Genomic DNA, 24,275 nt, shown 5'->3' with positions numbered 1-24,275 from the left:
CTGCACCCCCTCTCCAGGGCCCAGGCTAAGACCGGTTTTTAAAATTTTATTTTAATCTTCTATTCTTTTCTCCCCGCCCCCTGTTTACTTGTATGTCATCTTTTTTGTAAGGGGCGCTGGAAGCCGGCAGACCCGTCAGCGATCCTGTTCTTTCTCCCTGTAATGTTTGTCTGATCTTGAATGGGATTGTGCTGAAAATTGTAATTTTCCTGAAGGAACTCTCCTGACGGAATAAATAAAGTACTATCTAATCTAATCTAACTAACATTTAAACATCAGAACATGGAGCTTGATAGACACTTTGATGTAGGCATAAAATCTACAGTATGGAGATAAAGTACCAGTGTGGATTGCACAAGAGCTGAAGTGAAGTGAAGTGAATTATATTTATATAGCGCTTTTCTCTAGTGACTCAAAGCACTTTACATAGTGAAACCCAATATCTAAGTTACATTTTTAAACCAGTGTGGGTGGCACTGGGAGCAGGTGGGTAAAGTGTCTTGCCCAAGGACACAACGGCAGTGACTAGGATGGCGGAAGCGGGAATTGAACCTGCAACCCTCAAGTTGCTGACACGGCCGCTCTACCAACCGAGCTATACCGCCCCAAGCTGATGGATAAAGTGCTGTGTGCTAAAGTGTTTAGTTCTAAAGTGCTATGTGCTAAAGTGCTAGGTGCTAAAGTGCTATGTGCTAAAAAATGTATTAACATTCTATTGCACATTGTTGGTCAGCTTAATGGAGGCTGGGTCAAATGATCATTTAAGGCAATTACATCTGCAAAGTGGGACCCGGAGTCTTCTCCCTGATGGCAGGGTTCCACATTCAGGGAAGAGTGGGTGTTGTGAATTGGAAATAATTTTCTTAGCTTTTTTCCTAACTGCCTGCTCAAAGATGCTCAGTATAGGCTCGTATTCTTTCCTCCCTACGATTTTCATTGCCGTTTTATGCATGCCGGCCAGTTTGCTTTTTAGCTTGACGGTTAGGTTGCCAAACCATGAGGTGATCCCGTATCTAATGATGCTCTCTACAATGGCACGGCAGAAAATCATCATGATGTGGCTGCTTACGGCGTACAATCTTAATCTACGCAAAAAATATAGCCTCTGTTGCAGTCCATTGCACAGTTTGTCAATATGTGTCTTCCAGCAGAGAACTAAATATTTATATGAGGATACCTGAGTGATTTCCTGATTTTTGATGACCACTGGCTCATGGTCAGTCACATTCGTGGTGATATCCTTTACAGATTGATGTCGGTTTTTTCATACAGTGCCATTTGAGGGATGCAAGGTCACGGTCATTCAATGTTGGTTTCCGGCCATGCTGCTTACTTGGAGTGTTTTTCTCCAGATTCTCTGAACCTTTTGATGATATTATGGAGTGTAGATGTTGAAATCCCTAAAATTTCTTGCAATTGCACTTTGAGAAACATTGTTCTTAAACTGTTTGACTATTTGCTCACGCAGTTGTGGACAAAGGGGTGTACCTCGCCCCATCCTTTCTTGTGAAAGACTGAGCATTTTTTTGGGGAAGCTGTTTTTATACCCAATCATGGCACCCACCTGTTCCCAATTAGCCTGCACACCTGTGGGATGTTCCAAATAAGTGTTTGATGAGCATCCCTCAACTTTATGACTATTTATTGCCACCTTTTCCAACTTCTTTGTTACGTTTTGCTGGCATCAAATTCTAAAGTTAATGATTATTTGCACAAATGTTTATGAGTTTGAACATCAAATATGTTGTCTTTGTAGCATATTCAACTGAATATGGGTTGAAAAGGATTTGCAAATCCTTGTATTCCGTTTATATTTACATCTAACACAATTTCCCAACTCATATGGAAACGGGGTTTGTACAATAATGTCATGCGTCTAATAAGTGACTCACCTTTTACATTGTCCATTAGACTCTCTGTGAGGCTCTTCAGCTCGTACCAAAACGATGTCGGGATCTCAAAGTCTGTCAGCTGAGGCGGGGCGTTGCGCTCTTTTGTTCCTTCAACAAAGAGGAATAAGACAAACATCATGTAACGCAGGGGTAGGGAACCTGTGGCTCTTTTGATGACCGCATCTGGCTCTCAGATAAATCTTAGCTGGCATTGCTTAACACGATAAGTCAGTGTTTTTCAACCTTTTTTTACCCAAAACACATTTTTTTCATTGAAAAAATTCTGAGACGCAGAAAACATAAAAAAATTAAACTCAGTAGCTGATATTGTCAAAAAAAATGGTCTTGTCTCTATGTAGGTGTACTGTCAAGCTGTAACTTATTTTGAGTTTTTTCTGTGTTTTCCGGTGTGACTTGCGCTCCTATTTTGGTGGCTTTTCCTCTTTTGTTGGTATTTTCCTGTAGCGGTTTCATGTCCTCCTTGAATGCTATTTATCCCACCTGCTTTGTTTTTACAATCAAGAACATTTAAGTTGTGCGGACATTGTTGATTGTCATGCCATGTACGGATGTACTTTGTGGACGCCGTCTGCTCCTCACAGGCTTTTCCTCTTTTGTTGGTATTTTCCTGTAGCAGTTTCATGTCCTCCTTGAATGCTATTTATCCCACCTGCTTTGTTTTTACAATCAAGACTATTCGAGTTGTGCGGACATTGTTGATTGTCATGCCATGTACGGATGTACTTTGTGGACGCCGTCTGCTCCTCACAGGCTTTTCCTCTTTTGTTGGTATTTTCCTGTAGCGGTTTCATGTCCACCTTGAATGCTATTTATCCCACCTGCTTTGTTTTTACAATCAAGACTATTCAAGTTGTGCGGACGCACTCCTTTGTGTGGAAATTGTTGATTGTCATGCCATGTACGGATGCACTTTGTGGACGCCGTCTGCTCCTCACAGGCTTTTCCTAGAGCCAGATGTGGCTCTTTTGATGACTGCATCTGGCTCTCAGATAAATTTTAGCTGGCATTGCTTAACACGATAAGTCAGTGTTTTTCAACCTTTTTTGAGCCAAAACACATTTTTTTCATTGAAAAAATACTGAGGCGCAGAAAACATAAAAAAAATTAAACTCATTAGCCGATATTGTCAAAAAAAATTGTCTTGTCTCTATGTAGGTGTACTGTCAAGCCGTAACTTATTTTGAGTTTTTTCGGTGTTTTCCTGTGTGACTTGCGCTCCTATTTTGTTGGCTTTTCCTCTTTTGTTGGTATTTTCCTGTAACAGTTTCATGTCCTCCTTGAATGCTATTTATCGCACCTGCTTTGTTTTTACAATCAAGACTATTCGAGTTGTGCGGACGCATTCCTTTGTGTGGACATTGTTGATTGTCATGCCATGTACGGATGTACTTTGTGGACGCCGTCTGCTCCTCACAGGCTTTTCCTCTTTTGTTGGTATTTTCCTGTAGCAGTTTCATGTCCTCCTTGAATGCTATTTATCCCACCTGCTTTGTTTTTACAATCAAGACTATTCGAGTTGTGCGGACGCACTCCTTTGTGTGGACATTGTTGATTCTCATGCCATGTACGGATGTACTTTGTGGACGCCGTCTGCTCCTCACACTGTAAGTCAGGGGTCGGGAACCTTTTTGGCTGAGAGAGCCATGAAAGCCAAATATTTTAAAACGTATTTCCTTGAGAGCCATATAATATTTTTTAACACTGAATACAACTAAATGCGTGCATTTTAAGTAAGACTAACATTTTTAGAGTATAATAAGTCTCTTATTCTTTTTAATAACATGGTTATTCTGAAGCTAGTAATAAATAGTAACAGTACATAGTGAACCAGTAATAAATATAATAATTCTACAATTAATGCAACTTCGTGAACGGGCGCGGTAGAAAACGGATGAATGGATTAAAATGTTTATTATTTTGAGCGTAATTATTACTTAACATGTTAAGCAATGTCAGCTAAGATTTATCTGAGAGCCAGATACAGTCATCAAAAGAGCCACAGGTTCCCAACCCCTGCTGTAAGTCTTTGCTGTCGTCCAGCGTTCTGTTTTTGCTTACTTTTTAGTTTTAGTTTTGTTTTGCTTGAATGCCTTTTCTTAGCGGCACTCGCCTCTTGTTTATTTTTAGTTTAAGTGTTGGATACCTTTTTACCTACATGCTGCCTCCTGCGTATTGTGATCACGACATACCATGTTCCCGACATCTGCAAAAGCAATTAGCTACCTGCTGCCACCTACTGATATGGAAGTGAAGTGAAGTGAATTATATTTATATAGCGCTTTTCTCTAGTGACTCAACGCGCTTTACATAGTGAAACCCAATATCTAAGTTCCATTTAAACCACTGTGGGTGGCACTGGGAGCAGGTGGGTAAAGTGTCTTGCCCAAGGACACAACGGCATTGACTAGGATGGCGGAAGCGGGAATCGAACCTGCAACCCTTTTTTTTTTTCTTTTTTTTTTTTTTATCTTTGGTATGAAAATTATTATGTAACAACATTTATTAGTATTTTTTGGTTCTTTGTTGTTGCTATTTTTGTATTATGACAATTTATTATTGGATCATGTTGTACTGCATTTTAATCGTTTGTTCTGTGGTTGTGTGATGTTTTTTGCCCGGACCCCAGGAAGAATAGTCTCCACTGTGGTGTAGACTAATGGGGATCCTTAATAAATTAAACTAAACTCAAGTTTAGCTCTACCAACCGAGCTAAACTGGAAGAGTATTACACGCTTATTACTCTGCCGAGCTCTAGACAGCACAGACACTCAATAACAGCACATTTTTGAAATATAGTTACAGGTTTGCAATAAATATTACCAAACCAATTAGGTGAAATTACATAATCTCTCCCACGACACACCAGACTGTAGCTCACGGCCGCGGCACAGTGGTTGAAAAACACCGCGATAAGTAATGAATAATTCCGCTGGTCATCACAGTGTTAAAATTAACGTTCAAGATGTAAAACATTCTCATGCATTTTAATCCATCCATCCGTTTTCTGCCGTTCCTGTTCAAGAAGTCGCATTAATGGTAAGAACTATTTTATTCATTAGCTTCAGAATAACAATATTAAAAAGAAGAAGATACTTATTATATTCTTAAAATGTTGGTCTTACTTAAAAATTCACACTGGTATTCAGTGTTAAGAATTATTATATGGCTCTCTCGGAAATACACTTTATAATATTTTGCTTTCACGGCTCTCTCAGTCAAAAAGGTTCCCGACCCCTGAAGTAACGGTTGAAAAAGACGAGGTACATGCCAAGAGTTCATGGGTCTACCTGGACGTGGTTCGGTGCGGGGAGGTCCCACACAGCCGGCCAGCACATGCAGGAGTGTGCGGAGCACGTAGGAGCCGTGACCATGGTTGATGAACTCCGAGATGTTGGCTCTTACTACTCCACTCAAAGACAACACCTGGACTTCCAGGACACTGTCGTCGCCATCCTCCTCCTCCTCGGCGGTGGCAGAGGGCTCTGATGAAATTCACACGAATTTGGTCAATTAACCAACAATCAACTTGTACGGCATAACATCGGACTCTCCGACCCCCGTAAATAAGTACAAACCCCGTTTCCATATGAGTTGGGAAATTGTGTTGGATGTAAATATAAACGGAATCCAATGATTAGAAATCCTTTTCAACCCATATTCAGTTGATTATGCTACAAAGGGAAAGGTGGCAAAAAAAATAGTGATAAAGTTGAGGGATGCTCATCAAACACTTATTGGGAACATCCAACAGGTGAGCAGGCTGATTGGCAACAGGTGGGTGTCATGATTGGGTATAAAAAATGCTCAGTCTTTCACAAGAAAGGATGGGGTGAAGTACACCCCTTTGTCCGCAACTGCGTGAGCAAATAGTCAAACAGTTTAAGAACAACGTTTCTCAAAGTGCAATTGCGAGAAATTTAGGGATTTCAACATCTACGCTCCATAATATCATCAAATGGTTCAGAGAATCTGGAGAAATCACTCCACGTAAGCGGCATGGCCGGAAACCAACATTGAATGACCGTGACCTTCCATCCCTCAAATAGCACTGTATCAAAAACCGACATCAATCTGTAAAGGATATCACCACATGGGCTGAGGAACACTTCAGAAAACCACTGTCACTAAATACAGTTAGTCGCTACATCTGTAAGTGCAAGTTAAAGCTCTACTATGCAAAGCTAAAGCCATTTATCAACAACATCCAGAAACGCCGCCGGCTTCTCTGGGCCCGAGATCATCTAAGATGGACTGATGCAAAGTGGAAAAGTGTTCTGTGGTCGGACGAGTTCACATTTCAAATAGTTTTTGGAAATATTCGACATTGTGTCGTCCGCACCAAAGGGGAAGCGAACCATCCAGACTGTTATCAACGCAAAGTTGAAAAGCCAGCATCTGTGATGGTATGGGGGTGCATTAGTGCCCAAAGCATGGGTAACTTACACATCTTTGAAGGCACCATTGATGCTGAAAGGTACATACAGGTTTTGAAACAACATATGCTGCCATCTAATCGCCGTCTTTTTCGTGGACGCCCCTGCTTATTTCAGCAAGACAAGTGTTACAACAGTGCAGCTTCGTAAAAAAAAAAAGAGTGCGGGTACTTTCCTGGCCCGCCTGCAGTCCAGACCTGTCTCCCATGGAAAATGTGTGGCGCATTATGAAGCGTAAAATACGACAGCGGAGACCCCGGACTGTTGAAGGACTGAAGCTCTACATAATACAAGAATGGGAAAGAATTCCACTTTCAAAGCTTCAACAATTAGTTTCCTCAGTTCCCAAACATGTACTGAGTGTTGTTAAAAGAAAAGGTGATGTAACACAGTGGTGAACATGCCCTTTCCCAACTACTTTGGCACGTGTTGCAGCCATGAAATTCTAAGTTAATTATTATTTGCAAAAAATAAAGTTTATGAGTTTTAACATCAAATATCTAGTTTTTGTAGTGCATTCAACTGAATATGGGTTGAAAAGGATTTGCAAATCATTGTATTCTGTTTATATTTACATCTAACACAATTTCCCAACTCATATGGAAACGGGGTTTGTACTAAGTAAGAATTGTTTTAGTTGGATTGTAAAACTTACTACCATTAATTGCAGTGACCAATGAAGAATCCATACGAGTGAACAGGAAGGTAGGAGATGTACGACAAAATACCATTTTCAGCACAAAGCCGTTCAAGAGAAGACATACTTTGTGTAGGCAGACAGAACAGGAACAAGGTCACCCCGTAAAAAGTGAAATGAGTAAAAACTAGGGTTGTACGGTAAACCAATTTTAGTATAGCACTGCGATACTAATGAATAATTTTGGGTACGATAGCGTCTCTGAAAAATACTGGTCGCCCCCCGTCGTCAAGTTTTGTCATTGCTGGTTTTACAAGCAGAGGAGCATGTTTGGCAGTGCGCACACACAGAGTACTTACAAGCAGACACAGTGTGTGGACAGAAAAAAGGAAAACGGACGCATTTTGGCTTAAAAACTAAAGCTAGAGGTGAAGTTATAACACTGAAACAGAGTTTTAGCAACTTCTAAATCACTAATCCTCGCCTCCATGGCGACAAAGTAAGTTTCTTACAAGTAGCATTATCACTGGTGTGTGAAATAGCTAAACAAGCTTCACTACACACCGTAGCTCACTGGCGTCAAAATGTAAACAAACGCCTTGGATGGATCTACACCTGACATCCACTGAAATGATACCAAGTACAGTAGCGTATATAGTCGATACTACTTTTTGATATTTTTTGGCATTGCAGCATCTTGTTTCCTTTTTTTGAATATTATGTTTATGTTTTATATCATTGGGTTGAGTTTTTTCTTGCCCTGATGTGGGATCTGAGCCGAGGATCGATTGGTCGATGTATTATAAAGTCAGGAAATACGCCACTGGACACATGAGTTCTTTGAATATGACCAATGTATGATCCTGTATCTACTTGGTATCGGATCGATATCCAAATTTGTGGTATCACTCAAAACTAATGAAAAGTATCAAAGAAGAGAAGAATAAGTGATGATTACATTTTAACAGAAGTGTAGATAGAACATGTTGAGAGAGAAAGTAAGCAGATATTAAGAGTAAATGAACAAGTAGAATAATAATTAATTTTCGACCATTTGTCCTTAATAATGTTGACAAAATAATAGAACTGCAACGTCAGCAGCTAAATTAAGAGACTTTGTTTGTTTACTTACTACTAAAAGACAAGTTGTCTCGTATGTTTATTATATTTAAGGACTAAATGACAATAATAAACATATGTTTCATGTACACAATTTTTTTTTGTTCAAATAAAGCCAATAATGCCATTTTTTGTGGTGACCTTTATTTAAAAAAGTATTGAAAAAATGTTGGTACCGGTACCAAAATATTGGTATCGGGACAACACTAATAAAAACTTTTTTCTTTTTTTTTTTTTAAAGACAAAGAGTGAGGATAACATACACATGTTATGGAGAGAGGCTGGTGTAAGACCGCAAGAGTCAAAAATGTTAAAAGGCCATATTGGACCAAAAAATAAAAATAAAAGTGTCTGTAGCCTGCAAAAAATTAAAAGCCTTACAATGAAAGCGTGGCATATTAAGCCTATTTCTTTAATCCAACTCATGTTAAGAGGGACTTCAAAAGTTCCTATACCTCTTCTCAGAGCAGGGGTGTCCAAAGTGCGGCCCGGGGGCCGTTTGCAGCCCACAGGTAATTTTTAAACGGCCCCACGGCACATTTTAAAAATACGATTGAAAAAGTTTTCAAACGTAAAAAGTGATACAAAGGAGCAAATGGGTGAAATGTAACAAGAAAATGTTGCAATGTTTACTCTAATAACACAAAGCTGCCATGCAGGCTGTTTCTTTCTTTAAAAAAAAAATAATTAATCAAAATCAATGTCATTATGAATTATTGACCTATTCAAGGCTCTAATTTTGTCACGTTAAATATTCCACTTTGAGATATTTTGGGGGGAAAATGTCGCATATTTTGTAGGGATGCACCGATTAATCGGTAACCGAATATATTCGGCCGAATATGGCAAAAAAAGACACATTCGGCCTTCGGTGGAATGAGTCAAAAACAAGGCCGAATAGTGGCGTGTGACGCAATTTTTTGACGCGGTGACGCAATCAACCAACGTGCAGTGACGTTGGGATATGTTGTGTACTTGTATGAGTGTATGAGGTTACAAGCACACACTTTATTGAGATTTAGTGGGGCCTCTGTTTACATTATTAGCCTGTTGTGTAGGCTACCTGTATAAGTGTATGAGGTTACAAGCACACACTTTATTGAGATTTACTTGAGCCTTCTGTTTACATTATTAGCATATCTACTGTGGCTAAGCAGACTTTTGCCAAAAGGACAATAATTAATTTGTTGTGGGTTTATCCACTTTAATGCACTTTATTTTTTTTGGAATGCATGTTTTGTTTGAAGGCCTAATAGAAATGAAAAATTGTGCTTTTTTTGAAAGGCAAAGGCTACTGGAATATTAAAAAAATGTTAATATTCAATAAAAATTACTTTATTTGAAAAACATGTCTGAATATTTATTCTAGGCTATTTATGCAATATTAAAAAAATTGTGAAAAACTGCATTCATTACTCAGTATTCGGCCTTCGGCCAAGCGTTTAAATTTTATTCGGCTTCGGCCACAAATTTTCATTTCGGTGCATCCCTAATATTTTGTGTTTGCCATATAAAAAAAACTGAGCTGTTTTTTTTTTTTTTTAAAGAAGGGCTTAAAACGAACACAAAAAACCTATAAACAACAATAAAACTTACAATTGACGGATAGATCTGAAGTTGATCTCGAGATTATTGTGTTCAAAGTAAACAGTAAAAAAAATATATAATTTATTTTTAACACTTTACAACTACTACCCACCACGCAGTCTGGTAGTTTGTATATCAATGATGAAATATTAACATTGCAACACATGCCAATACGGCCTTTTTAGTTTACTAAATTACAATTTTAAATTTCCCGGGAGTTTCGTCTTGGAAACGTTGTGTAATGATGACATGTACGCAGGACGTCACGCGTTTTTAAGAAGTATGAGCGCTGCACACACACACACAGCTAAAAGTCGTCTTGTTTAACAGCATAATTACACAGTATTTTGGAGATCTGTGTTGCTGAATCTTTTGCAATTTGTTTGATTAATATTGGAGAAGTCACAGTACAAAGATGGAGTTGGGAAGCTTTAGCCTTTAGCCACACAAACACACGGTGATTCCTTGTTTAAAATTCCCGGAGCTGAAACTTTACTATGGATCAGAGCGCGGTCAAGCAGACATGGATCCCAACCGAATGTCAACCAGCAGGTTTCGGTGAGAAAATTGTGGTTAAAAAGTCGCTTTGTACCGGATATCAGCTGAGCTTCTGTCGTCCATACAGCTGAGGTCGACTTCCCTGAGACATGGCGTCAACACACCCGTGGACCCCTTTGACTATCAGGTAATATTAAACTCACTAAAACACTAGCAACACAATAGAAAGATAAGGGATTTCCCAGAATTATCCTAGTAAATGTGACTAAAAACATCGGAATACGTCCCAATGCTATCGCGTTTTTTTTTAACTCTTTTTTTTTTTTCTAGTCCGTCGCTATCAATATCTTCAAACACGAATCTTTCATCGTCGCTCAAATTATTGGGGAAATTGTCGTTTTCTCGTTCCGAATAACTGTTTTTGTTGGAGGCTCCCATTTAAATCAATGTGAATATGTGAGGAGCCCCCACACTTGCGACGTCATCGTCTGCGACTTCCGGTGAAGTGAAGTGAAGTGAATTATATTTATATAGCGCTTTTCTCTAGTGACTCAAAGCGCTTTACATCGTGAAACCCAATATCTAAGTTACATTTAAAGCAGTGTGGGTGGCACTGGGAGCAGGTGGGTAAAGTGTCTTGCCCAAGGACACAACGGCGGTGACCAGGATGGCGGAAGCGGGAATCGAACCTGCAACCCTCAACCGAGCAATGCCACCCTCACGATAATAGTGAGAGTCCAGTCCATAGTGGATCTAACATAATAGTGAGAGTCCAGTCCATAGTGGATCTAACATAATAGTGAGAGTCCAGTCCATAGTGGATCTAACATAATAGTGAGAGTCCAGTCCATAGTGGATCTAACATAATAGTGTGAGAGTCCAGTCCATAGTGGATCTAACATAATAGTGTGAGTCCAGTCCATAGTGGATCTAACATAATAGTGAGAGTCCAGTCCATAGTGGATCTAACATAATAGTGAGAGTCCAGTCCATAGTGGATCTAACATAATAGTGAGAGTCCAGTCCATAGTGGAACTAACATAATAGTGAGAGTCCAGTCCATAGTGGATCTAACATAATAGTGTGAGAGTCCAGTCCATAGTGGATCTAACATAATAGTGTGAGAGTCCAGTCCATAGTGGATCTAACATAATAGTGAGAGTCCAGTCCATAGTGGATCTAACATAATAGTGAGAGTCCAGTCTATAGTGGATCTAACATAATAGTGATAGTCCAGTCCATAGTGGATCTAACATAATAGTGAGAGTCCAGTCCATAGTGGATCTAACATAATAGTTTGAGTCCAGGGACCCAACGTTTCCACTACAGAGGGACCCGGGGACCATTTAATATTAACACTGACAAATAAGTAATCTTACTCTTGATTCTGAGCATGATTGGAAACTCAAGACAGCTATGACATCATGTTCTCTACAAGTGTATGTAAACTTTTGACCACGACTGTACATGTGATTTCTTAATTTTCTTATGTTTAATACATCTTAATAAATAACTTTTTTTCCCCACATTGTCATTATGGGGTATTGTGTGGAGCATTTTGAGGGTAAAATGAAGTCATTCCACTAACATGTGATTACTTCCCGGATGCACTGTACATATAATGACATCACAAATGGGGAAAATTTGGAGGAAGGCAAGATTATTTTATAAACATCTCCACCATGCCACCAGGGTTTGATGTCCAAAGTTGGCAGATCCCACGTACACAAAAACGGGCACCAAAGAAAAGTTGGTCCCTTTCACCACGCTGATGACCACAAGGATGGACATGTTTGTGTCTGCTAACTGACTTGTGCTCTCGTACATTCCACTCATACGCTATCGCTCCGATTCCTGCTGCTGCTCCTGAGCCGGCCAGACCGATCAAGTGTCCGCTGCCGATGTTACTGGAAGTACCAAAAGTTGTGAACTTTATCGTCAATTTTCTTTACTAAATCCTTTCAGCAAAAATATGGCAATATCGCGAAATGATGAAGTATGACACATAGAATGGACCTGCTATCCCCGTTTAATAACAAAATCTCAATTCCGTAGGCCTTTAAGGCTCCAATTATTATATAATCTCAAATATTCCACTTAAAAAAAGTATTGGGTGATATTGCATATTTTGTGGTTTTTACCATCAGAAAACAGGGTTTTGTTCGACAAAAAGAGCATACGACTTAAATCTTAAAAATCATTATATTGACAGATGGCCCTAATGTTGATCTGGAGATTTAAAACTTCAATAATAATGAAACAAAATAACACTGAATAATGACACATTTTTTATATTTTATATTTTTTACCAAAACCCTTTAGCCTGAGTGGAGGTCGAAATGTATATTGGTTAAACATATATTGGATTGTTCTTTAAAATAGAAAAATGTCAAAATGGCCCCCGCTTGCTTTGATTTTTCAGTCTGCGGCCCTAAGTGGATAAAGATTGGACACTTTTTTTTTTTTTGGTTCCAATACAGGGAAGATTTTGAAGACGTAGTAACCTGAAGTCGCCAGTAGGTGTCAGTCAGGCTACATGAGCAGTCTGGAGGGCTGGGCAACAGACTGAGCAAGTGTGACATTATTCTGCAAAGTGTCTATATTAGCCTACTATCAAAAGGACTAAGTAGGTCACAAACACATAATGAGCACACATGAATAATAGTTTTTTTTCCCCGCATCAACATAACAAATCAGCTGTTCCATGGTGCTTTAATTTTAACTTCCATTACAATAGTAATGTATTATCTTACACTGCATGGATGAAATTATACAATGAGATGGATTCGATAAAACAACGAAATGGAATGTGTTTGTGTCGCAGGCTATGACGCAAAAATGACAGAAATGTTGAAATTTAATATTAATTTTACATATTTTTACATGTTTGTGTCAGGTTTGTTCGTTCACAGCAGGGGTCACCGACCTTTTTGAAACCAAGAGCTACTTCTTGGGTACTGATTAATGCGAAGGGCTACCAGTTTGATACACACTTAAATAAATTGTATTTCTGTCCGTCATTCCGTCGTACATTTTTTTTCCTTTTCACGGAAGTTTTTTTTAGAGAATAAATGATGAAAAAAACACTTAATTGAACGGTTTAAAAGAGGAGAAAACACGAAAAAAATGAAAATTCAATTTTGAGACATAGTTTATCTTCAATTTTGACTCTTTAAAATTCAAAATTCTACTGCAATTTTTTTTAGAGAATAAATGACGAAAAAAACACTCAATTGAACGGTTTAAAAGAGGAGAAAACACGAAAAAAATGAAAATTCAATTTTGAGACATAGTTTATCTTCAATTTTGACTCTTTAAAATAAAAAATTCTACCGAAATTTTTTTTTAGAGAATAAAGGAAAAAAAAAAACACTTAAACGGTTTAAAAGAGGAGAAAACACGAAAAAAATTCAAATTAAACTTTTAAACACAGTTTATCTTCAATTTCGACTCTTTAAAATTAAAAAAAAAAAGAAGAGAAAAACTAGCTAATTCGAATCTTTTTGAAAAAAATTTAAAAAATAATTTATGAAACATTATTAGTAATTTTTCCTGATTAAGATTAATTTTAGAAATTTTATGACATGTTTTAAATAGGTTAAAATCCAATCGGCACTTTGTTAGAATATATAACAAATTGGACCAAGCTATATTTCTAACAAAGACAAATCATTATTTCTTCTAGATTTCCCAGAACAAACATTTTAAAAGAAGTTCAAAAGACTTTGAAATAAGATTTTAATTTGATTTTACGGATTTTCTAGATTTGCCTGAATAATTTTTTTGAATTTTAATCATAATAAATTTGAAGACATATTTCACAAATATTCTTCGTCGAAAAAACAGAAGCTAAAATGAAGAATTAAATTAAAATGTATTTATCATTCTTTACAATAAAAACAAAAAATGTACTTCAACATTGATTTAAATTGTCAGGAAAGAAGAGGAAGGAATTTAAAAGGTAAAAAGGCATATGTGTGTAAAAATCCTAAAATCATTTTTAAGGTTGTATTTTTTCTCTAAAATTGTCTTTCTCAAAGTTATAAAAAGTAAAGTAAAAAAAAAAAATGAATTCATTTAAACAAGTGAAGATCAAGTCTTTAAAATATTTTCTTGGATTTTCAAATTCTATTTGAGTTTTGTCTCTCTTAGAATTAAAAATGTCGAGCAAAGTGAGACCAGCTTGCTAGTAAATAAATACAATTTAAAAAATAGAGGCAGCTCACTGGTAAGTGCTGCTATTTGAGCTATTTTTAGAACAGGCCAGCGGGCGACTCATCTGGTCCTTACGGGCGACCTGGTGCCCTGCTCTACAGAAACCATATTAAAATAAAAATATATTTTTTTCCCACCCGATATATTTCCATTTTCATATATTTTTAAAAAGCTCCAAGGAAACACTAGGACGGCGTTATAAGATACAGCTCGGGTTGCCGACCTCCGGCCTAGAACTAAGACAGAAAGCAGGGAAAAACGCTATGGACGATTAGAAGGCGGAATGGCACTTGTACTTCCGGTTCGAAGCTTTAAACGGCGGGAAACACTGTAGCCACTCACCCGGCGGCACCTGCACCGCTCGTCCAAAAGATGGCGCCAAAGCACAAACAATAACACACCATTTCAATAAAGAAAAATCCATAAAACAACCGCGAGGTCCAAAGCGTAGGAAAAAAAAAGTCCGGAATTTACAGTATTGATCAAAAGTTGTCTCATTTTTTCACCACGATGAGAGTGAGTCCATAAGGCGCCAAATGGCCAACTGAATGATTTTGTATTGCACTGATTAAAAAGGTAGGAATTATTGTAAAAAATGAAAACAATAATCAACCGCAAATGATGAGGAACTTCACTTACCTGCGGACCTGGACACCTGTCTGACGGCGCTCTCCACGACATGGCCGCCGCATTGGTCGAAGGAAACGGCCTTGAACTCTGCCCCCGATTCGCCGCCCAGCTCAGACAGCACCTCCGCCACCTGGGCGGGACTGCACAGCGGGAGGAGGCGCTGCAGAGCGATACTGCCCGTGCAATCCGTCGCCACCACCGCCGCTTTGCCTTGGACTTCGCGCAAAGTGTTTTCCACAAACATCGCTGCAAATGAAAGTAAAACGAGGACTCGGTTAGAATGTCTTTGTACACATATCGAGGAGGGTTTTAATAGTTAAAGAGAGAAAGGATAGTAAAATATAATGACATATCAAAACAACACTAAATTAAAAGTGCACTTTTTGTACAGAACGCCACTACAATAGTTTAAAACAAATAAAGTGCACTTTTGTGCATGATGTCACACATGATATTTCAATAAGTCTCAAATAAAGATGAGCTGTATAATAGGAAATCAAATAGCAGTGCTGCTACTTTTTGTAACAACGCTTCTGCCGCATAACTGTTCAACATCTTCCCGCTTGAAGCCAAACCATTCTTGGGAATTACTTATTCCTTCATTTGTTACTGAGCTGCATAATAAGAAATAAAATAGTGTATGTCCTTCGCTATGTGGTAGGTTCCAGCGGACGTTATCTCCTTCATTTGTTGACTGTTTTTTTCATACGGTGTTGATATGGAAATAGTTGCTTCGGCATTTTGTTGGTGTGGCACCGGCCGAGATGTTGACATGCGGAGTTTCAAGCACTCTAGCGGGTGACTTTTCAAATGATGCCACATTAGCAGAGCTGCTACTTTTTCTAGCAAGGCTTTTGCCGTATAACTGTTCAACATCTTCCCGCTTGAAGCCAAACCACCGCCAGACGTTTTTTCTTGGGAATTAATTCTTCCTTCATTTGTTACCAGAGTCGCACCTTCTCTCTCTCTCGTATTACCACCTGCACCGCACCGCTAGCAGGCAAAAAATATCGAATACCGTATTTCCTTGAATGGCCGCCGGGTATATAGTATGTGCCTGCCTAGAATTACTGCCGGGTCAAACTCGTTTCGCAAAATATTATCTTTATTAGCGCATGTCTAGAATTTCCGCCGGGTCAAACTTGTTTCGCAAAATAATTAGCATATGCCTAGAATTTCCACCGGGTCAAACTCGTCACGTCACGAGTGACACTTCACCTGTCATCATTTTCAAAATGGAGGAGGCTGATTTCAATCATTTGAAATCGCATAAAGGGAAGAAGATTAGGAGCTATTCAGTAGGATTTAAGGTCCAAGCTATTGAATATGCTAAAAAGAACAGTAGGCGGCTATGTTTTATTAACATACCGTAGCTGCGTGTGTCAAATATGAGTCATTAAATGACTCCCGCCTCCTGGTGGTAGAGGGCGCTAGTGATCCTTCTTGCGACTACTCGGCTGCAGAAGAAGTGACAACAAGCAGCGAGAGTGAGCAGCGATCCTTTATTTTTTCCTCTCGCTCGCACTTTTAACATGGAGGATTACATACCTAAAATAAAACGGTTTTATAAACTGGACTTTCAATCGAAGCAGGAGGTAATAAAGGAAGATGACTTTTAAAACTGAAGAAAGATAAGGAAGACTTCTATAAACAAGTTATCGAGGCTTTTGATCAGAAGGCGCATGGACTTCATTTATAAGTAAAGGTAAGACCATAATAACGTTTTTTTTTTATAATGTGCTTTTCAGGATGATATCCTTACATCACACTCAAATTTATAAGCGCAGGCCTAAATTTACCGCATGCCTTTGGTAAACGCCGGAGTGAGAAGAGGTTTTAAATTAATTAGCGCCCCGGCGGCAATTCAAGGAAATACGGTAAATGTTTTAAAGAAAGTAATAGTAAGTGAATATCTGTTTTTGACCCTTAAAAAAAAACATTTTACCGACTACTATAATTAAATTGACTAAATCAATGAACTCTCCTAAAATAATTGTTAATTTTCTTCCCCTCTGGACTCATTTGGGTGCCACAAAACTACTTACCTCTCGCCTCAGCGTCTTCAAAGTCTTCCTTCAGCCTCTCCCCAATTCGACGGAAGTAACCCACGCTCTCCGCGTCCAGACGCTTTTTCCCTCGATCGCCCGGAGCCTTCCACCCGTCTTCCGCCGTCTTCCTCCTCTTCTCTCCTCCATGGCCGGGCCTTTTCTTGTCACCTCTTTCCTGGGTCTTCTTCATGTTTGCCTTTTCCAGCATCCTTTTTTTAAAATTTAGAAATAAAAAAAATACATGGTTGAAAAGAATGTTCCAATTTACAGTACCACCCAAAACCATTCAGTGAGTTAAAATCGATTCAGTAACTTTTTAAGTAGGGTTGTACGCTATACCGGTACTAGTATAGCATCGCTGTACTAATGAATCAAAAACGGTACTATACTCCGTTTAAAAAAGTACAGGTTCATGGGCATGACGCCGCATTGCTGGTTTTACGAGCAGAGGAGCATGTTCGGCAGCGCACGCACACAGAGTACTTGCAAGCAGACACAGTGTGAAGACAGAAAAGGGAGAACGGACGCATTTTGGCTTAAAGGGGAACATTATCACCAGACCTATGTAAGCGTCAATATATACCTTGATGGTGCAGAAAAAAGACCATATATTTTTTAACCGATTTCCGAACTCTAAATGGGTGAATTTTGGCGAACTAAACGCCTTTCTGTTTATCGCTCTGGAGCGGATGTCAGAATGTGACGTCGCCGAGGTAATACAGCCGCCATTTTCATTTTCAACCCATTGTAAACAATGGGTCTCAGCTCTGTTGTTTTCCGTTTTTTTCGACTATTTTTTGGAACCTTGGAGACATCATGCCTCGTCGGTGTGTTGTCGGAGGTTGTAACAACACTAACAGGGAGGGATTCAAGTTGCACCACTGGCCCGAAGATGCCAAAGTGTCTGCCGCCAGACCCCTGCTGAATGTACCAGAGTGTCTCCACATTTTACCGGCGGTGCTAAAGCAGACATGGCACAGAGATGTATGGATAACCTGCAGATGCATTTGCAACCATAAAGTCAACGAAATCACAAAGGTGAGTTTTGTTGATGTTGACTAATTTGCTAATCAGACATATTTGGTCGCGGCGTGACTGCCAGTTAATCGATGCTAACATGCTATTTACCGGCGGTGCTAAAGCAGACATGGCACAGAGATGTATGGATAACCTGCAGATGCATTTGTAACGATAAAGTCACAGTAATCACAAAGGTGAGTTTTGTTAATGTTGACTGTCAGCTAATCGATGCTAACATGCTACGCTAATCGATGCTATCATGCTATTTACCGGCGGTGCTAAAGCAGACATGGAACAGAGATGTACGGATAACCTGCAGATGCATTTGCAACTATATTACGTTTCCTTCCACCCACATTTAATGCGAAACAAACACTTACCAATCGACGGATTTAAGTTGCTCCAGTGTCACAAGATGCGAAAGTCCTGATCGTTTGGTCCGCACATTTTACCGGCGATGCTAACGCAGCTATTTGGCCATGCTACGGCTATGAATAGCGTCAATAGCTATTCGCTCAATAGCTTCAGTTTCTTCTTCAATACTTTCATACTCCAACCATCCGTTTCAATACATGCGTAATCTGTTGAATCGCTTAAGCCGCTAAAATCCGAGTCTGAATCCGAGCTAATGTCGCTATTCGCCATTGTTTGTTTACATTGGCAGCACTGTGTGACGTCACAGGGAAATTGGACAGTCGCATCGCAAATAGCGAAAATCAAGCACTTTAAAGCTTTTTTTAGGGATATTCGGAGATCGGTAAAATTTTGAAAAAAAATTCAAAAAATGCAACTGGGAACTGATTTTTATTGTTTTTAACCCTTTTGAAATTGTGATAATGTTCCCCTTTAAAAAGTAAAGATAAAGGTGAAGTTATAACACTGAAACACCCTTAGGAAGAGGTGCTTTAACACAGTGGTCCCAAACCTTTTTTGTAGCTGCGGACCGGTCAACGCTTGATAATTTGTCCCGCGGTAATTTGTCATGAAAAAGGGAGTTTTTTTTAAGTTGGTGCACTAATTTTAAGTGTATCTTGTGTTTTTTTATGTTGATTTAACAAAAAAACAAAAAAAAAGAATAAATAAATAAAAATTTATACAAAATTATTTTGAGGCCCTGTATCAATCGGTGGTTGGGGACCACTGCTTTAACACACAGATAGCAGCTAACGTCCATCGCCAGTGTTTTAGCTACATCTAAATCACTAATCCTCAACTCAATGGCGACAAATAAAGTAAGTTTCTTATACAAGTATCATTATCATTGGAGGACGAGGAATAGCTAAACATGTTTCACTACACACCTTTGAAGGAAACAATGTAAACAAACGCCATGGGCGGGATCTACGACAGACATCCACTGTAATGATACCAAGTACAGCAGCGTGTTTAGTCAATACTACTATGATCGACATTTTTTTACCATCACAAAAGCTATCCTTTTTTTAACATTCATATTAAATACATTCCTGGACATATGAGGACTTTCAATATGACAGCGGGTTTCCCGCAACGTTTCTTTGTTGTTAAAGCGCCCGCCTTAACAAAAAAAGAGCCACCGCCTAAACTAGTCTTAAAAAAAAAAAAAAAAAAAAAACTATATATATATATATATATATGTGTATATATTTGAGATGCGCGGTTTGCGGTCTCATCCGCGGATAAACCGCGGGTCGGTAGGTTGAGATGACGAAAAAATAGATTTTAATTAAATTCGGGCGGGTGGCGGTTGAACCATCCGGAAATATTTGATATACATAGTTCTGTGATCGGTATCCTTTGCCATTCAAAGAGCTATTTATGATCAGTGTCATAAAGCGAAGAAGTCAATAGGAGACGCTATTATTCTCCTGAATGACTGCCGGTAGTTACCCAGATATTAAGTATTAGGGCGTGCTATCAAGCCATTGACTTGGTCGCCTACTACAACATGTACGATCTGCTTTTCAGTCCAGCATCATGTTGTGTGAGGCTTCCGCGGCAACACCCACACGACTGCAAGGCATACTGGGTGACACAGAGTACACTAATGGTTGTGATATAAACAATTTTAACACTCTTAGTAATATGCGCCACGCTGTGAAGCCACACCAATTAAGAACGGCAAACACATTTCGGGAGAACATCCTCACAGTAACACAACATAAACGCAACACAACTAATACCCATAATCCTTTGTATTCATGATACATCCTGACTATTTTATACACCCCGCTAGCAGGGGTGCGTCGGTAAGGTGGGCGGGGTTGGGGGCGCCGGGGTGTAAAATATATTCAGGAAGGGTCACGGATACAAAGGATTATGGGTTTTGTTGAGTTGCGTTTATGTTGTGTTACTGTGAGGATGTTCACCCGAAATGTGTTGGTCAATCTTGTTGGGTGTGGCTTCACAGCGTGGCGCATATTAGTAAGTGTTAAAGTTGTTTATATCACAACCATCAGTGTACTCTGTGTCACCCAGTATGCCTTTCAATCTTGTACGTGTGATTGCGGAAGCTGCACACAACATGTTGCCGGACCATCAATCGGTTCGTACATGTTGAAGGTGTTTAAGGCAATGGCTTCACAGCACGCCCAAATTCTTGTCATCAGGATGAACGTTATTGAATAGTCGCGGGAACGCCAGCGGCTCCAATTGTCTTCATTATTCTGTGAAACAGGTTTAAATAGCTCTGTGAGTGGTAAATGCGGACAACCTCTGATGTATCTCAGCGGGCGGTTGGCGGGCGCGTACGGCCCTGATAAAATGTTGGTTCGGGTGGACGGCGGGTGGATGACGACTTTGGTGATGTGGATGATATAATTGCCTACCCGCGCATCTCTAATATATATATATATTTTTTTTTTTGTCCTGTAGATTAAGCATGATGAGTTGAGCATATGTCAGCATGTGGCCCCAGGTTTAACTCTTTTTCAAACGCCTATTTACAGTAAGTCATTCATTTGACTTAGTCATTATTTTGTTTTAGTAAGTCACTGTTCCTTACACCCACCCAGTCCCTGTCCCGGGCGGCGCCCCCTTCCCCCTTTAGAGACAAAATAATAGGTAGATAAACGACACAATATGTTACTGCATAGACTAATTAGTAGTCTTTGTTAGTTTACTTACTACCAAAAGACAATATGTTCACTATTTTATTTAAGGACTAAATTACAACAATAAACTTGTTTAATATACCCTCATTTTTTCGTTAAAATAAAGCCAATAATGCCAATTTTTTTGTGGTCCCCTTTATTTTGAAAAGTTACCATCTGCAGTTTTCAAACAGCGGAAAGTCTGGAACTATACAAAAGATTTCTGTAATATATAGTGGCCGTGCCAGCAACTTGAGGTTCCGGGTTCGAGCCCCGGTTCCCACCATCCTAGTCGCTTGGGCAGGACACTTTACACCCACCTTTCTCCCAATGCCACCCATGCTGGTTTAAATGGAACTTAGACATTGGTTTTCGCTATGTAAAAAGCGCTTTTGAGTCACTAGAGAAAAGCGCTATATAAATACAGTTCACTTCACTTCACTTTACAGCCTGAAACGTGGGAGATTTCATTCATTTTCCATTTTTGTTCAGTTTTAATGTAAAATATTACGATGGTGAGGGGGGGTGTCAACGTTCATGTCTTGTCAATATTCAGTGTTTTATCCCTCGTAGGTAAGTATCGGAAATACATTTTGGTCGTGAATAAAACTGTACCAAAAGTAATCATTTTAACTAAATAAAGGCCTACTGAAACCCACTACTACAGACCACGCAGTCTGATAGTTGATATATCAATGATGAAATATTAACATTGCAACACATGCCAATACGGCCTTTTTAGTTTACCAAATTGCAATTTTAAATTTCCCGCGAAGTGTCGTAATAATGGAGACATCAAAGAAGAAAGATGTAGGTGGGAAGCGGCGTATTGCGGCCGCCTTTAGCCACACAAACACAGCCGGTGTTTCCTTGTTTACATTCCAGAAGGTGAAGCTTTACTATGGAACGGACGGGTCAAGCGAATATGGTTCCCGACCACATGTCCACCGGCAGGTTTCTGTGAGAAAATTGTGGTAATAAGTCGGCTCTTACCGTAAACATGAGCGGAGCTTGCGTCGTTCCCCGTGCACCTGTCAAAGAGGCAGCTGCGGACTCTCTTGCCTCCTCCGACCAGCCGCTCCCGAACGTGGAATGCTTCCACCGTGGAGGAGGGGGGAACAAAAGCTCAGTCCGCTTCGCCTCGTCGAGAAACCTGGCTTCCATCAGAGACACTGGCGGTCACCACACCCCTCCGACTTTCAGGTACGACAGTATAATCTCACTACAACACTAGTAACACAATAAGTAAATAAGGGATTTTCCAGAATTATCCTATTAAATGTGTCTAATAACATCTGAATCGCTCCCACTGCCCTGTCTTTTTTTTCTTTCTAGTCCTTCACTCTCACTTTCCTCATCCACGAATCTTTCATCCTCGCTCAAATTAATGAGGAAATTGTAGTTTTCTCGGTCCGAATCGCTTTAGCTGCTGGTGGCCATGATTGTAAAAAAATGTCAGATGTGAGGAGCTCCACAACCCGTGACGTCACACGCACATCGTCTGCTACTTCCGGTACAGGCAAGGCTTTTTTATTAGCGACCAAAAGTTGCGAACTTTATCGTGGATGTTCTCTACTAAATCCTTTCAGCAAAAATATGGCAATAACGCGAAATGATCAAGTATGACACATAGAATGGACCTGCTATCCCCGTTTAAATAACAAAATCTCATTTCAGTTGGCCTTTAATGTAAAATATTACGATGGTGAGGGGGGGTGTCAACGTTCATGTGTTGTCAATATTCAGTGTTTTATCCTTCGTAGGTAAGTATCGGAAATACATTTTGGTCGTGAATAAAATTATACCAAAGTAACCATTTTAACAAATTAATTTTAAAAATTGTGACAATATGAAAAGGGGTAGGGTTCTTCCTACTCCTTCTCGGACTGAAAATTGGAAATAAACTGAAACTGAACTGGTACCAAAAATATTGGTATCGGGACAACACCATTTAGTACACTTTGGAATGTTCACCTGTCAATCACATCTCTTATTCGACCCAACATGTATTTAGCAAACATGCAAAACCGGGATTTTACAAACGCACTTCTAATCTAACGTCCAACCAGTAGGAGGCCACGAGGAAGACCCAGGACACATTGGGAAGACTATGTCTCCCGGCTGAACTGGGAACGCCTCGAGTCTGGGCTTCTCTGCTTAGGCTGCTGCCCCCGCGACCCGACCTCGGATAAGCGGAAGAAGATAAATGGCACCTCTAATGTTATTTAATGTTATCATACGTCATTATTAGTGTATTTATATAAATAATTACAAATATGACGTAATGGTCTGAAGCCTTTTTTGAATGTTTATTATTATTTAAAGGCTGTTCGAGTGAGGGTTAGATACGTGAACAGGCGCAACGTTCTAGCAAAGGAATTCGAGTTTTAAAAACGTCCCAAACTTACGGTAAGTAACTTAAAAGTCAGCAGTTGACCGAAAGAGAAAGAAAATAAATCATTTTATACTCACGTGGAAACAAGTCGATTCTCGCAAAGTTGAGCTAATTTACTTCCGGTGAAAGGCGGAAACCTTTTCTTCTTCTGCGGATAAACGGCGAAAGGTAAGATACCGCCCCCGCATGGTCGGTTCATGAAGTGTCGTTTAAAAAAAAAAATATATATATATATATATATATATATATAAAACAAAATACAATGTTTTTATAAATGTTGCAAATATGGTCATTTGTGTAAATTTTTTTTATTGATCACAATTAGAAGACCGGCAGGTGTTTAATAAAGAGAACTATAAGAAAACGCACAAATTACTCAACTTGAGCCGACCATTATTCAATCAATCAGTGTTTACTTATATAGCCCAAAATCACCAGTGTCTCAAAGGGCTGCACAAGCCACAACCACACACTCGGTTCAGAGCCCACATCAGGGCAAGGAAAAACTCAACCCAGTGGGATGACAATGGGAAACCTTGGAAAGGACCGCAGATGTGGGTCTAGCATAATAGTGTGAGAGTCCAGTCCATAGTGGATCTAACATAATAGTGTGAGAGTCCAGTCCATAGTGGATCTAACATAATAGTGTGAGAGTCCAGTCCATAGTGGATCTAACATAATAGTGAGAGTCCAGTCCATAGTGGATCTA

The 24,275-nt window shown here is 39.4% G+C and overlaps 1 protein-coding gene across 4 annotated transcripts in view; it reads right to left on the bottom strand.

Moving 5' to 3' along the window:
* The window catches only part of LOC133545080 (nucleolar protein 9), a 34,151-nt gene extending 10,397 nt beyond the window's left edge, over positions 1–23,754 (bottom strand). For 2 of the 4 annotated variants that reach the window (XM_061890399.1, XM_061890403.1), the window contains exons 1-6: positions 23,644–23,754; positions 22,165–22,324; positions 17,078–17,289; positions 15,042–15,278; positions 5,201–5,395; positions 1,893–2,000 (exon numbers count right to left, since the gene is read on the bottom strand). In XM_061890399.1, coding sequence (XP_061746383.1) covers positions 1,893–2,000; positions 5,201–5,395; positions 15,042–15,278; positions 17,078–17,288 — 751 coding nt within the window. In that variant the 5' untranslated portion in view covers position 17,289; positions 22,165–22,324; positions 23,644–23,754. Of the gene's footprint in view, positions 1–1,892; positions 2,001–5,200; positions 5,396–15,041; positions 15,279–17,077; positions 17,290–22,164; positions 22,329–23,643 lie in introns of all 4 variants that reach the window. The other 2 variants (XM_061890401.1, XM_061890402.1) reach the window with 2 other exon arrangements.
* Between the last annotated feature and the right edge of the window lie 521 nt (positions 23,755–24,275).

Source organism: Nerophis ophidion, linkage group LG28 (assembly GCF_033978795.1).
Source record: "Nerophis ophidion isolate RoL-2023_Sa linkage group LG28, RoL_Noph_v1.0, whole genome shotgun sequence".
NCBI lineage: Eukaryota > Metazoa > Chordata > Actinopteri > Syngnathiformes > Syngnathidae > Nerophis > Nerophis ophidion.
Note: the sequence above shows the minus strand (reverse complement) of the source record. Positions and strands in the feature narration are given on the sequence as shown.